This window comes from Mustelus asterias, chromosome 26, assembly GCF_964213995.1.
Source record: "Mustelus asterias chromosome 26, sMusAst1.hap1.1, whole genome shotgun sequence".
Taxonomy (NCBI): Eukaryota; Metazoa; Chordata; class Chondrichthyes; order Carcharhiniformes; family Triakidae; genus Mustelus; species Mustelus asterias.
In genome coordinates, this window is record NC_135826.1 from 9,108,824 (window position 1) to 9,124,217 (window position 15,394).

Consider the following 15,394-nt stretch of genomic DNA (forward strand, 5'->3'; position numbering starts at 1 on the left):
ACTGCAGAGTATTAAGAAGGCAGCTCACCACCTAGAGGCAACTAAGGATGGGCAATAACTGCTGGCCAGCCAGTGACCCCATATCCCACAAATACATAAAAAATTCAAGGCCTCGGATCGCCATGGACACAGGCACATAGTGATGATGAAAGTGATTTTGCAAGATTGGGAATCATGGGTGGAGAGGGGATCAGCAGCAAGGTCAAGGGGTGACTCTCAGCAGGCTGGATCCCTTTGGGCTTCCTGGATAGAACCTTTCTTTCTCGCTGCTGGGTGAATAGCAATGACAAGATGCTGCCCCTAAGTGGGCATTGCCCATTTAAGCACCTGAATTGGCAATGGGGCAGGGAGGCTGTCCAGTGGCCTTGCCACCATGGTCTTAAGGCAATAGCAGGAAGGCAGCATGGTGCCCTTCTGCCTAATTAAATGCCCCCACCTTCAAACTCCTCATGGTGGAGGGCATTCAATTTTGCCCGTTGTCTCCTGTATGTCTGCCACCCAACCATCTCCTAATTTGCATATTATTTCAATCATTCTATTATTTTTCAAGTATGTCTGTATTTCCCCCCCCCCTTCCCCAGTCTCTTGTCCTGTTATAAAATACTATTTCTTTGTAAAATTTTGACACACAATTCACACTCTTAAAGCGAGTCTCTTCTCTCTAGATGCTGTCTGATCTGCTGAGTGTTTCCAGCATTTGGTGTTCTTGTTTCAGATTTCCAACAGCTGCAAGAGTTAGCTTTTGGGCAGTTTAAAAAAACACAAGTGGTCAGCACACCAACAGACTTCCATTCCAAACACCCTGGAATGTTTTCAGGCCCAACTGCACGGAGCCATGGGGAGACTAGGGCTGAATATGAGTGAACTGAGTCAAATAATCTCCCTCGCCCAATAATGAACTTCTAACTTGTCTTGTGACTGTATTAGTTCATAGAATTCTACAGTGTAGAAAGAAGCCATTCGGCCCATTGAGTCTGCACTGCCCACAATCCCACCCAGGCCCTATACCTACAACCCCATGCATTTACCTTGGCTAGTCCCCGTGACACTAAGGGGCACTTTAGCATAGCCAATCCACCTAACCCGCACATCTTTGGACTGTGGGAGGAAACCGCAGCACCCGGAGGAAACCCACGCAGACACAAGGAGAACATGCAGACTCCACAGAGACAGTGACCCAAGCCGGGAATCGAACCCGAGTCCCTGGAGCTGTGAGGTGGCAGTGCTAGCCACTGTGCCACCCTGCCACCCGCACCATACACATCTCGAGGGTAATTGTCAGAAAGCTATGAATTGGTACATTCTGGTCCTCTTCAAACATTGGCATTCACACTTTGCAACGGCAATTGTTGGTGAACAGTGACAAGCCAGAGCCCTGACTGATCTTCCACTCCCTTCATTCAGCCCAGGTGTAACATCACTTCAGCGAGGATCAAAGCTGGAGCCATCCTGTCTTGGGTGACTCAGTTCTACGCTAAGAAGCTCAATTGTTGGCGGAGCCATTGGTGGAGTAACCCTAAAGCATATCTTTAAATCCCAGGGTTGTCCTAGGTCTAACCAATGGACAGGAACAAAGTTTAGTGGGTGGAAAGTTCTGCCAGCGATGGGAACTGTTGGCAGGTGGGGATGCTACATTTGGTGTGATTGGTGAAGGATTTTGCAGGATTGGGGGTCATGGGTGGGGAGTGAGTCAGCAGTAAGGTCAAGGGGCGACTCTCAGCAGGATGGATCCCTTTGGGCTTCCTAGGTAGAACCTAAAAATTCAAAATAAAATTCAAAAACAACCTGTCGTCTTGGCAGCACCACTGTCTAGGCTAGCGATATAATGTTTCACTCGGTGTTCTCTGTGTACTGCACTGCTTCTCTTTTGTACAGAAAAACCTAAACCATCTTTTAAATAGACAATTTTACAACTCTTAGCATTTTACAATTTTTTATAATTTTAAATACTAACTTCACAACAGCTGCTGCAAGCAGTGGTGGCCTTGTCCTGTTTTAAGGTTGCGTGGTGGCAACAGTACTTGTCAGATTTCAGTTACAACCTCTTTGATGATGCAAGGATGTCAAACATTAGTCATCGCTGAAACTGAGGTAAGATGTGGCCTCCTGCTGAACGCCCCTCTCCCTGTCTTCCCTCTTCTTGCAGCTTGTCATCTTTTGATGTCCCCGGCGATGCTCAACTCCCAGAGGAAGCACAACCAGGCCATTCCTTTGTTTTAGCACAATCTTTTAAATCAACAAAAATGGGCCTCGCTTCACTGCACCAGCCAGACCGACACCATCCAAACATGTACAGAAAAGCTCCAAAAACAAGTACAATGGTAGCAGCGGCCAGAAGAAAAAATCCAGCATCAAACCTGAAGGAATTTCATCATCCCTTTAAATAGTGTGGGTCGGGGTCTTTAATTTAGTAGGTGCTCAGTTGTGAGAGGTTAAGACAAGGAGTAGATTGGAGCATGGAGTTCAAAAATAGCGGTCTGGCATCAAACGAGCAGTACAGATGTCATATAATAAAAGCAACATACTATGGATTCGGGTGCTGGAATTTTACCGCCTTGCTTGTCCCGATTCTGTGGTGGGCGAGACTCGCAGAACGGCATTCTCTGTTGGCCTCAGGCAGGATCTTACAAGCCTCGGGCGGGCAATGCGGTAAAATTCCAGTTTGGAGGTCTGAAGTCAAAACAGGAAGTGCTGCAAAACCTCTGGTAGCATCTGTGGAGAGAGAAACAGAGTTAATGTTTTTGAGTCCAATATGACTCTTCTTTGGCACTGAGGGGAGGCAAGAGTGTGATGAGTTGTATGTATTGAAAAAGGGGGGAGGGACAGGTGGAGCAAAAGAGAAGGTATGGGATAGGTTAGAGAGCGGGGGAGATTAAATGACAAAATATATTCATGGAACACAAGTCAAAGGGAGTGGTAAGGATCATATTGAAGATACAAAGCATTTGTCCAGAGTAGGTGTTAATGGGAGAATAAGGTCAGCACTGCCTGAAAGCAAAATAGCAGAATGTGTTACGTGTAGGATAAAGGTCAGTGCTGCCTGAAAGCAATAACATGACAAAAGATACTGAGTGGCACTTGGGTAGAAAGAAGTGGAGCACAGGGTTCATTGTCTGAAGTTGTTGAACTCAAGTGGTGAGTCCAGAAGGTTGCAAATCACCAAAATGGAAGATGAGATGCGGTTCCTGCAGTTTGTGTGAGCTTCACTGGAACATTGTAGCAAACCGTGGACAACAAAGTGAGCATGAGAACAAGGTGGTGAATTGAAATGGCAAGTGACAGAAAGGTCAGGGTCATACTTGCGGACTGAATGAAGGTTTTCAGCAAAGTGACCATTCAGTCTAAGTTTAGTTTCTCCAATGGCAATGGCTGGTCATTTACTGGAAATCACACGATAGAGATAAGTTTTGGAACTGTTGTTTTTGAAATCATTGTGTTTTGGGGAATAAGCTGAGGAGATAGGTTGCCCAAACTTGCTTTCTCCCTGCATTTCCTGAAATTCCATTTCTCATTATCAAACTGCAGCCAGGGAATTCTCATCTCAGCATAACTTGTCTGCATTTGGAACCCTGCAAAGCTGAGGCAGGAAGAGTTGATCTAGCTCTACATTCTCCTCCACGCCAAATCTCTGTTGGTAAGAACCTTCAGACATCTACTTGGACCAGTGGCCCATCTTCACACAAGAGAGCTCTAGATTGACAGCATCAAAAATCCTGTGGACTTTATCCTTTATGTTATAAAGCTGATCCACCATAGCCAATCTCTGCAAAGACCGTACCCGTTTGTCCTTTGTTTTGTTCATTTGCATGTGCATGCTGGGGTAGTTTCAAAAATGGATACATGGTTATACTTCCAGAATACAATTGTGTGTCTACCAGTTCTTGCACTTTGTTTCAGCAAAGGAAATTTTGTTTTATAATAAGTCAATCTTTATGAGTTTATTAAAAGAAGCCTGGTTCAAGTAACTTTTATTCTGGGTCTAACAGCAGTGAAGGTAAATAATTGGCCATCTTGGTGAGTGAATTAAACGTTTAAACTGATGGTGTGGCTTGTGGAGTAGTGGGGTTAGATCCCATGGTAACACTGTCAACCATAATGAGTGAGGTGGGTGGTGGTGGTGGTGGTTGGCGGGGAGGGTGGATCTTCGACTGAAAGAAGCTTTGTCTCCTCTCTTCTTACTGTCCAATGCCCCACACATTCCTTCCAAGTGAAGCAGTGATTTATATGTACTTATTTCAATTTGATCTACTGTATTCACTGCTCACAGTGCAGTCTTCTTTACACTAGTGGATTAAACGCAGACTGAGTGACGGCTTTGAAGAACATCTTCACTCAGTCCACAGGCATGACACGAACCATCCAGTCACTTGCCATTCCAATTCACCATCTTGCTCTCGCGATGTGACGCTACTGTGCCTTTAAGGAATGTATTTTGATCCTGTTCCTTTGCTATATTTTTGTTATATCGTTGCCGTAATGTCTGTTGAAGTCATATAAAAGGCTTTTGTTTATTATTAATTTGGGCCTAATACAATGTCTTGGAGTTTGATGAGTTCACAGCCCTTTTGAATTGTTGGGGGTGGGGGGGAAGGTTGGTTGACAGGTCATGGTCAAATGGTTTGTTCACAGAGGAATCCAAGGACTCACTTTCAGTTTGGCTAGCTAGAAGGTGTTTTGATTCCAGGCTGGGTGAGGTGTTTTTGCTTCTCTCCCTAGTATTGGAACTTCTGCTGGCTAGTTGGAACCAGACTTTCTTGCCTTTCTGGAGTGAAAGCTTTGCTGTTGGTGATTTACTAGCTGGAGGCAAGCAGTGGCTCGATCTCTACCTCGAGGTATGCTGGGAACTACAGGACGGAGACGTCAGAGTTTCAATGCTCCAACCAAAAGACTAATTCATAGCAGGTATTGCAGAGCTGGAAAATCATGTGAGCACATATATTTTCTGTGCTAAAACCAGGGCGGTGTGTTGGTAAGAATGTTGTGTTGGAACAGTACATTGAGCTGTTAATGTTCGTACAATACCATGGTTGTTTTATTTCTTGTTTGTAATCGGTAAAAGTTCTTGCGAATTGTCTTTCTATGTGTTAACTGTATTTTTAAATAAACTTTGTTTGATAAAAGCCCCCTAGTGGGTCATTTGAATCATACCCGAAGTGAATCATCTTATGTTTACCCATGCCAAAATTCAAAGTGCAAAATCTATGATCTAGACTTCATAAAACACCTTGGAGTTTCTGACTTGAATCATAAAAACATTCACATTTCTGTCATCGATCTACTACAATGTTCCAGTGAAGCCCAACAGGGGATGCAACAGTCTTGGGGTATTATCGCTAGACTATTAATCCAGAAACTCAGTTAATGTTCTGGGGTCCCGGTTCTGCCACGATAGATGGTGGAATTTGAATTCAATTTTTAAAATTCTGGAATTAAGAATCTACTGATGAGCGTGACACCATTGTCGATTGTTGGAAAAACCCATCTGGTTCATTAATGTACTTTCGGGATGGAAATCTGCCATCCTTACCCGGTCTGGCCTACATGTGACTCCAGAGCCACAGCAATGTTACTGATTCTCAACTGCCCTCCAAGGGTAACTAGGGATGGGCAATAAATGCTGGCCAGCCAGTTCCATAGAAGTCATATTGGGCTTGAAACAGTAACTCTGTTTCTCTTTCCACAGATGCTGCTAAACCTGCTGGGTTCTTCCAGCACGTGGTGTTTTCATTTTAGTACACATGTCACAATCCATTGGAGGGGGAGGGCAGAGGGGGGAGGGGAGGGATGGGGGGGGGGGGAGTGAGGGAGGAGGGAGGAGGGGATTTGGGGAGAGGGGGAGGAGGGAGTGGAGGGGAACGGAGGGGGGGGCGGAGGGGGTGGAGTGGGGGGGGGGCAGGAGAGGGGGGTGCGGAGAGGGGGAGGAGGGGGGTAGAGGACTTCCTTGTGAACCTGCTCCTGGGCCTGTCCAAACTTGCATTAATAGGTCCAGGCAGCAGGCAACTGAGGGAGTCATCCGACCTGACTGTCTGCCCCTCTACATTTGCGGCTGGGTTCCCCAGGAGAAGAAGTAAGTGGCGTCTGAAGGCACTGTTGTGGCCTTCCATGCCCGCTGGGCACCACAGAGACTGGGGTGCATTATTGACCCCTTTAGTTACATTTTGATTTGATGCTTTGAGTTTCCTTTCCACTTTGTCCTTTGTTTCGGGTGGTTCCCCTCCGTTTGGGATTTGCCCCTTTTAATTTGTCCCTCAGTTAATTTGATTTTGTTTAATTGGTTTGTCAAAAAAATTGACTCTCAACAGGTCCAGGCAGCGGGCGGTCGACGGGGTCGTCCGTCCTGACTATCTGCCCCTCTACCGTGGCTACGTTCGCGGCCAGGTATCCCTGGAGAGGGAGCATGCGGTGTCCACGGGCGCAGTTGACACCTTCCGCGCCCGTTGGGCACCGCAGGGGCTGGGGTGCATTATAGACCCCGATAATCACATTTTGATTTGATGTTTTAAGATTCCTTTGCACTTTGTTTCTGATTGGGTTGTTCCCCCTCTTTTTGGGGAGCTGCCCCGTTTACTTTGTCCCTGAGTTCAATTGAGTTGCTTTATTTGGTTTGCCCTAAAAGAATAAAAAAAATTGACTCTCAACATTGGTCGATGACAGTAGGTTTGTTCTTTTTCTATTGTCTCTGGGTTTCTATTGGTTAGTATAAAAACAACTACCACCACCTGATCAGTATATAAATGTATTGCACAAGCTGCTACAAGAGAGGAGGTGAGTAAAGAGTGGGCTGGTAAAGTAGTGTGAGTTAATGAGATGGGTTTTAATTTTTGCTAGACAAATGAGAAGCTTGTAGGTTGTTTTTAATAGAACCATGTTTTGGTTGTCTGTGACTTGTAGGTTTTTTAAAGTTACAAATTGGTGTGAAGGCAGACATGAAGTTACATATTTTTGTTTGTAGATCTGTTCCTTCTATAAGAATCAGTATCATAGAATCCCTACAGTGCAGAAGGAAGCCATTTGGCCCATTGAGCCTGTGCTGACAACAATCCCACCCAGGTCCTATGTATTTACCCTGCTAAACCCTGACTTGAACAATTTAGCATATGGCCAATCAACCTAAGCTGCACACCTTTGGGCTGAGAAGAAGCTGGAGCAAACCCATGCAGACATGTGGAGACACTCACCCAAGGCTGGAATTGAACTTGGGTCCCTGGTGCTGTGAGGCAGCAGTGCTAAGCATTACTGCATGATTTTTATTCCCTTTTAAAATGGTGACCCCTTTTTAACCTCCTCTGCAGATATCATTGGCTCAGCATGGCATCCACAACAGAAGAACAGCTTTCCAAAGTTGCAGAAAGCCAAGAAAGTGGTAACCAGGTAGTTACTGCTAGGGGTATGATGGAATGAAATGTTAACATATTTTAAATGTACTTTAGTTGCTTGGATAGGAAAGAGCCAAGTTTTAGTAACATGTCTGTCTTGGCTAAATAACCAAGCAATCAGCTGTGCAGTGAGTTGGGTCTAACATTTTAATTCTATTGAGTTAACTGCCATGAAGTCTCCTGAAGAAAATAGAATTGTTAGCAATTAAGGCATTTGGTTCAATTAAATTTCTTAAATATACAATTAAATGTTTTAGCTGTTTGACTTGGAGTACTGAATAATGCCTAAAATTATGGCAGTTTCCCTGATTCATCCAAATTCCCAAAGAGTGTAATTTAATTTCACTCTAATTAAAACTTTCAAACTCTTGAAGCTGCTAATCTAATATAATGCCCTTATTTCAAATCAAACCCTGGAGTGAAGACCACTGCATATGTTGGGGTCAAAAATGGTCTCCAGAATTTGGCTAGAATTTTTAAAGGTGCAATATACTTATAGATCTGCATGTTACATAACTTGTAATCATCAGATTGAGCTGCCACATCCCAATGTGTTACAGGCCCTTGTTGAAACTGGGAATCTAGTGACCCTGAGTGATGTACAAGGTCAACTGGAACAAACTAAAGCTGTTGTGGTTGAGGATGCCAGTATTGTGTGTCGACTTGTGGCGACTGGTGTGGATATTTCTCTCATCAAACCTGAGGAACTAGTTGATCACTACCTTCCTGTGACCAAGGAAGAACTAGGTATCTAAACTTTGTACTGTCATCTTTTATAAATCAATTTTTAATCATTGCTGATCTTCAACCTGAAGACTTGACTTCCTTTCTATTTCAGCTTTGGCTAAAGTGGCCACTCCTATTGATGGTTCTGATACAGCAACAGTAGTGGAACAGAATTATGTACGTTTGGGATCTTTATCCTCTAAGGTTCGCAATCGTGCATATGAGTATTCTGTAGCCAAAATACAGAGAGCCAAGGAGATTGGCCAGGAAACACTCTCTCATCTCCAAAACCTTGTAGATCTGGTAAGACAAGTCTTGATTGTAGATGCCACATTAACTGTGCTTGAGAAACTGCATCTAGTAAAATTCCTGTTTATAGTGGCAGGCAAACTCATTAGGAAAGTTGTGCTAATTGAGTCTTGCATGGACTAATTGGGCTGATTTAACCATTCTGTGAAATATGGTTGCAACAGTTTTTACTTGTTTCCTTCCCCATTACCTGATAAATCTCTTTGCATGCTATGCCTTGATATCCTTTTCCTCTGCATCTGAGATTCATGCTTGATTCTTCAATTCTCAGTGGTCTCTGTATGAGGATGCTTCTGTTAAGTTAACCCAACAATTTTTGGGATTCTTCAATAACATAACTTGTCATTGTATTTCCAGATTGAAATAACCAAGAAAGAGGCTGAATCAGCAAACAAACTACAAGATATTCAAGTCAAACTAAATCGGGTCCTACTCGACTGGAAAAAACACCAGCCAAGTGATCAAGCTCAAGAGGAACTGTCTGAAAAACCTGAAGTAAGAACTTGATATCCAATAATAGTCTCACACTTCTAACCAAGAGACATGAAAGGGCAGCCATTCTGGTGAAGGTTTTCTCCTGACTGTCTTCCCCTCTACCGTGGCTACGTTCGCGGCCAGGTGTCCCTGGAGAGGGAGCATGCGGTGTCCACGGGCGAGGTTGACGCTTTCCGTGCCCGCTGGGCACCACGGGTTGGGGTGCATTATTGACCCTAATAATCACATTTTAATTTGATGTTTTTAAGTTTCCTTTGTACTTTGATTTCTGTTCGGGCTGTTCCCCCTCCTTTTTGGGGAGCTGCCCCTTTTACTTTGTTCTGATTTAATCTGAGTTTGTTTACTTGGTTTGGTTTGACCTGAAAAGAGGACAGCAATTATAAGCAGGCCATTCTTCCCTAATGAAGTTGGTTACTTAGTACTAGCCCTGCCACTAATAAAACAGTGCAGCAAAATCTTATCCTTCCAAAAGGTCAACCTTGGATGGGGTTGGTTTCCTTCAGTGGAACTAATTTTAAGGTGTCAATACCTTGGGCCTTTAACTCCAAGAAGAGTCGGCTGTTAATGCAACATTTTGTCCTTCAGTCAATACTAAAAACACTAGGGGCTATTCCATTTGCCCAGAACTTGCTTTCAACAAAACATCCATCCAAGATGTATCTTGAGCATTAGTGATGTGAAGGTGTATGTGCAAAATTGGTGGGAGAATATATGATGGAAGCTTTTGAGGATGAGGTTCAAACTAGGAAGGAATGGATCAGTTGGATTTGGTGCCAGTTTTGGAATGGCGTGACATCAAATTTTTGGAAGGCTGGTCAGGAAACTGAAAATAATAGGGATTACAGGGAGATGGGTCTTGGTGACATGGGGACTTTCAGAAGTTCATCTTCGTTAAATGACAAAAGTTGCAAACTGTCTGGATGTTAGCTGGTGTCTCCTTTGAAGGGGCAGAGGACTTATCATTTCCTCATGACTCACCCCAAGTTTCCAAAGTAACAGCTACTAAAAGGGTTATAGGCTTGAAACTAAATTTCATTTTTAATATTGCAGCAACTTGAAACCCAGTCACTGGCTGTGACTCAGAATTTCTCTGATCAACTCCAAACCATCTGCCGAACACTGGCTTCAAATGTTCGTGGTTTGCCTCAGAATATTGAGGATCAAGTGCAGCATGTGTGTAAACTGGCAGAAGAGATCTACAGCACTCTTTCGTCCGCCACCTCTTTCCAAGATCTCTCCACACAATTCCTGACCCAGAGTAAAGAGCAAATGCTGAAGATCCATGAGGGACTGGAAGGGGTGATGGATTACCTGCTTCATGCCACACCTCTTAACTGGCTGGTGGAACCCTTCATCCCCCAGGTCACTGAAGAACCGAAGCATCTGGGTTCATCAATGAAGCAATCTGCGGTTGTGCCCCAAAAGAGGGAGGAAAAGGAGATTATTTCATAACTTCAGATTATTTATTGAATGCATGATTATAGCTGTGGAATACATTAACTGCCTTGAATAAGAACCATGCTGAAAATTTCTTACTGATAAATTCTACTGTCTCTTGTATATACTTTCTAGTCATAATAAACAAATGCATACAAATTCCATTAGTCTGCCATTCTAATTTGTGAACAGGAATCTCCAAATTGACAAACCTTGGATATTGACCCTATTCCTGGTCATGTGCTGCAAGTAACCAACTTGCCTTGCTTTGTTCCATCTCTGCCCTTGTTCAGCAACAGGTAATCCTGGTCCTTTAACAGTGATCTCCAGCACAAGATACTTAGCCAACTAGCTCCTGTGTTTTAAGTTCATTCGATCAGAACTAATCCTTGCCTGGAAACATTGGTCCCATTTGGGGTATTAAACAAGCTGAGGCCTAATGCCCTCTATCCCACTCCAGCCAGCTGTTCATTCTCAATTTCCTAGTATAATGCTCCTTTTAATCTGATAATTGTCCTATCATATCTACCTTGGATCCACTTATCCCATTGTGCCTGTGCTGGCTTTTTGAGCAATTGTGCTCTTTCAATAAGTTCCTCCTTGTCCAATTCCCTCTTAAAATTAATGGAATCTGTTTTCCATCAAGCCTTTGGGTAGCTTTTTCGGGTACCAACGTAATAAACGAACTCAAATTAACTTAGGGACAAAGTAAAAGGGGTGGCTCCCCAAAAGGAAGGGGAGAACAGCCCGAATCAAAGTCGAAAGGAAACTTAAAACGTCAAACCAAAAGGTGATTATCAGGGTTGATAATACACCCCAGCCCCTGCGGTGCCCAGCGGTCGCGGAAGGTGTCAACTGCGCTGGTGGACACCACATGCTCCCTCTCCAGAGACATGTAGCCGCGGTAGAGGGGCAGACAGTCGGGATGGATGGCCCCGTCAATCACCCGCTGCCTGGACCTATTGATGGCGCGTCTCGCCAGGAGCAGGTTCACGAGGAGGTCAGCAAACTGACCCGCCCCTCTCCGCACCAGGTGCCTGTAGATCAGGAGCGTGAGACTGAAGTGCAAACAAAACATCAGTAAGAGGTGTTTCAGGAAACCAAAAAGGGTGTGCAGCCTAAAACACAGAACGTAGACATGGTCCACGGACTCCACAAGGCCACAGAAAGGGCAGTCTTGGGAGCCCGTGAACCGGAAAAAACTACGGTTGTACGGCACTGCTGCGTGCAGCACCCTCCACCCCAGGTCCCCAAGATAATTGGGGGCGATCCCTCCATAGAGGGACCTCCGCCACCCGGCGGCAACAAGGCCCGCCAAGGTGTAGCCGGGCGACAGGCGAGGACACGGTAGTGAAAGGAGTGCAGCAGCAGCAGCCCGTACAGGAAATGCCTCCGCGCGGTAGAAAAAGGCATGGAGGACATTTCCGCGAGGTGGCACATGCAGTGGGGCACCTGACCCGGTGGGGGGGGGGGAGGAGGTCTAGGCTTTGGGCCAATGTGCAATTCCGTCCGAGCAGGGGAACGCTCGGGCGGGCCTTTGGGTACAGCATCTAAATCCTCACAGCTCTGAAAATAAGATTCTCCTCATTCATTCCAATCATCGACGAAGGTGTTAAAGTTCTAACCTGACTGACTCATTTGCCACAGGGAATATAATACCTAACCCTTCTAATTCAACCCTCATTTTCTTAAGTCTCATCCCCAGTAAACTTTCCCTTAAGTCGTTACATCTTTTCTGATGTGTGTTGCATAGAATTGCCCATAATCCTCCATGTGACACCCAACCACTATTCTCACATTTCTACTTTTATAATTCTATCCCTCTTGCTGTGTAATCCTTGCCAATTGGCTTCCTTTCTGCACCTTATCGATTGTATAGAACATAGAACATAGAACAGTACAGCACAGAACAGGCCCTTCGGCCCACGATGTTGTGCCGAGCTTTATCTGAAACCAAGATCAAGCTATCCCACTCCCTATCATCCTGGTGTGCTCCATGTGCCTATCCAATAACCGCTTAAATGTTTCTAAAGTGTCTGACTCCACTATCACTGCAGGCAGTCCATTCCACACCCCAACCACTCTCTGCGTAAAGAACCTACCTCTGATATCCGTCCTGTATCTCCCACCACGAACCCTATAGTTATGCCCCCTTGTAATAGCTCCATCCACCCGAGGAAATAGTCTTTGAACGTTCACTCTATCTATCCCCTTCATCATTTTATACACCTCTATTAAGTCTCCCCTCAGCCTCCTCCGCTCCAGAGAGAATAGCCCTAGCTCCCTCAACCTTTCCTCATATGACCTACCCTCCAAACCAGGCAGCATCCTGGTAAATCTCCTCTGCACTCCTTCCAGCGCTTCCACATCCTTCTTATAGTGAGGTGACCAGAACTGCACACAATATTCCAAATGTGGTCTCACCAAGGTCCTGTACAGTTGCAGCATAACCCCACGGCTCTTAAACTCCAACCCCCTGTTAATAAAAGCTAACACACTACAGGCCTTCTTCACAGCTCTATCCACTTGAGTGGCAACCTTTAGAGATCTGTGGATATGGACCCCAAGATCTCTCTGTTCCTCCACAGTCTTCAGAACCCTACCTTTGACCCTGTAATCCACATTTAAATTAGTCCTACCAAAATGAATCACCTCACATTTATCAGGGTTAAACTCCATTTGCCATTTTTCAGCCCAGCTTTGCATCCTATCTATGTCTCTTTGCAGCCTACAACAGCCCTCCACTTCATCCACTACTACACCAATCTTGGTGTCATCAGCAAATTTACTGATCCACCCTTCAGCCCCCTCCTCTAAGTCATTAATAAAAATCACAAAGAGCAGAGGACCAAGCACTGATCCCTGCGGCACACCGCTAGCAACCTGCCTCCAATCCGAAAATTTTCCATCGACCACCACCCTCTGTCTTCGGTCAGACAGCCAGTTGCCTATCCAATCGGCCAACTTTCCCTCTATCCCACACCTCCTCACTTTCATCATAAGCCGACCATGGGGGACCTTATCAAACGCCTTACTAAAATCCATGTATATGACATCAACTGCCCTACCTTCATCAACACACTTAGTTACCTCCTCAAAAAATTCTATCAAATTTGTGAGGCACGACTTGCCCTTCACGAATCCGTGCTGACTATCTCGGATTAATCCGCATCTATCTAAATGGTCGTAAATCCCATCCCTAAGGACCCTTTCCATCAATTTACCAACCACCGAAGTAAGACTAACCGGTCTATAATTACAAGGGTCATTTCTATTCCCTTTCTTAAACAGAGGAACAACATTCGCCATTCTCCAGTCCTCTGGCACCATCCCCGTGGACAGCGAGGACCCAAAGATCAACGCCAAAGGCTCTGCAATCTCATCCCTTGCCTCCCAAAGAATCCTAGGATACATTTCATCAGGCCCAGGGGACTTATCGACCTTCAGTTTATTCAAAACTGCCAAGACATCCTCCCAGTATACAGCGGGCAGCGTCGGGAGCGGGCAGTGTAGTGTGTGGGAAGCAGAGTGTGAGCTATAAGACTTTGGCTCACAGGGCTTAGGCAGAAAGGGCGAGTAGGGGTGAGTTTGAATTCATTTTTGCACTTTCTACCTGGTACTGGCAAGGTATCTAGAGGGGATGGGTGTGCAGGCAGTGCAATGTTCCTCTTGCACTATGTTTGAGGTGAGGGACGACGACAGTGTCCCTACTGATTACACCTGTGGGAAGTGCACCCATCTGCAGCTCCTCCAAAACCGTGTTAGGGAACTGGAGCTGGAGTTGGATGAACTTAGGATCATCAGGGACGCAGAGATGGCCATAGACACAAGCTTTAGGAATACAGTTACTCCGGGGATTGAAAACAGATGGGTGACGGTGAGAGGGGCTGGGAGGAAGCAGTCCGTGCAGGGATCCCCGGTGGTCGTTCCCCTTAGCAACAAGTATTCCGCTTTGGATACGGTTGAGGGGGATGACATACCAGTGGGGAGCCGCAGTGAGAGGATCTCCAGCACTGTGTCCGTCTCTGTGGCTCGGGAGGGAAAGGGGGAGAGCGGGAGGGCGATAGTTATTGGGGACTCGTTAGTTAGAGGGATAGATAGGAGGTTCTGTGGCAGCAAAAGAGACTCACGGATGGTATGTTGCCTACCGGATGCCAAGGTCCGTGATGTCTCAGACCGTGTTTTCCAGATTCTGAAGGGGGAGGGGAAACAGTCACAAGTCGTGGTGCACATTGGTACCAATGACATAGGTAAGAGAAGGGACGGGGATTTAAAGCAGGAATTTCTGGAGCTGGGCTGGAAGCTGAGAGCCAAGACGAAACATGTGGTCATCTCTGGTACGTTGCCGGTACCACGTGATAGCGAGTTGAGGAACAGGGAGAGAGTGCAGTTAAATATGTGGTTGCAGGGATGGTGTAGGAGGGAGGGTTTCAGATACGTGGATAATTGGAACACGTTCTGGGGAAGGTGGGACCTGTACAAACAGGACGGGGTGCACCTGAACCAGAGGGGCACCAATATCCTCGGAGGGAAATTTGTTACGGCTCTTCAGGGGGGTTTAAACTAATTTGTCAGGGGAGTGGGAAAGGGAGTTGTAGTCCAGAAGTCAGTGAGGGTGGTGAGGTATTGGGGAAGGTATCAGGGTCAAGGGTGGGTACTGGTAGACAGGAAGGTGGGTTGAAGTGTGTCTACTTCAATGCAAGGAGCATCCGGAACAAGGAAGATGAACTTGGGGCGTGGATTGGTACTTGGGACTACGATGTTGTGGCCATTACGGAGACGTGGGTAGAACAAGGACAGGAATGGTTGTTGGACGTTCCGGGGTATAGATGTTTCACTAAGTGTAGGGAAGCTGGTAAAAGAGGTGGAGGAGTGGCATTGTTAATCAAGGATAGTTTAACGGCTGCGGAAAGGCACTTCGTGGGGGATCTGCACACTGAGGTAATATGGGCTGAAGTTAGAAATAGGAAAGGAGCGGTCACGTTGCTAGGAGTTTACTATAGGCCCCCAAATAGTAATAGAGATGTGGAGGAAGAAATTGCTAAGCAGAT

The 15,394-nt window shown here is 45.6% G+C and overlaps 1 protein-coding gene across 1 annotated transcript; it reads left to right on the plus strand.

Moving 5' to 3' along the window:
• The first annotated feature begins 7,308 nt into the window (after window positions 1–7,308).
• Window positions 7,309–10,358, plus strand: LOC144479384 (perilipin-2-like). Its single transcript, XM_078198005.1, has 5 exons — window positions 7,309–7,371; window positions 7,937–8,123; window positions 8,215–8,405; window positions 8,769–8,906; window positions 9,957–10,358. Exons 1-5 carry the CDS (start codon window positions 7,309–7,311, stop codon window positions 10,356–10,358), a joined length of 981 nt encoding a protein of 326 aa, XP_078054131.1.
• Window positions 10,359–15,394: the final 5,036 nt, after the last annotated feature.

Excerpts from the sequence above, each read along its gene's own strand:
- LOC144479384 (XM_078198005.1), top strand. The coding sequence starts at position 7,309 with ATGGCATCCACAACAGAAGAACAGCTTTCCAAAGTTGCAGAAAGCCAA. Across the intron at positions 7,372-7,936 it reads GCCAAGAAAGTGGTAACCAG|GCCCTTGTTGAAACTGGGAA; the intron begins GTAGTTACTGCT and ends AATGTGTTACAG. Across the intron at positions 8,406-8,768 it reads TCCAAAACCTTGTAGATCTG|ATTGAAATAACCAAGAAAGA; the intron begins GTAAGACAAGTC and ends TTGTATTTCCAG.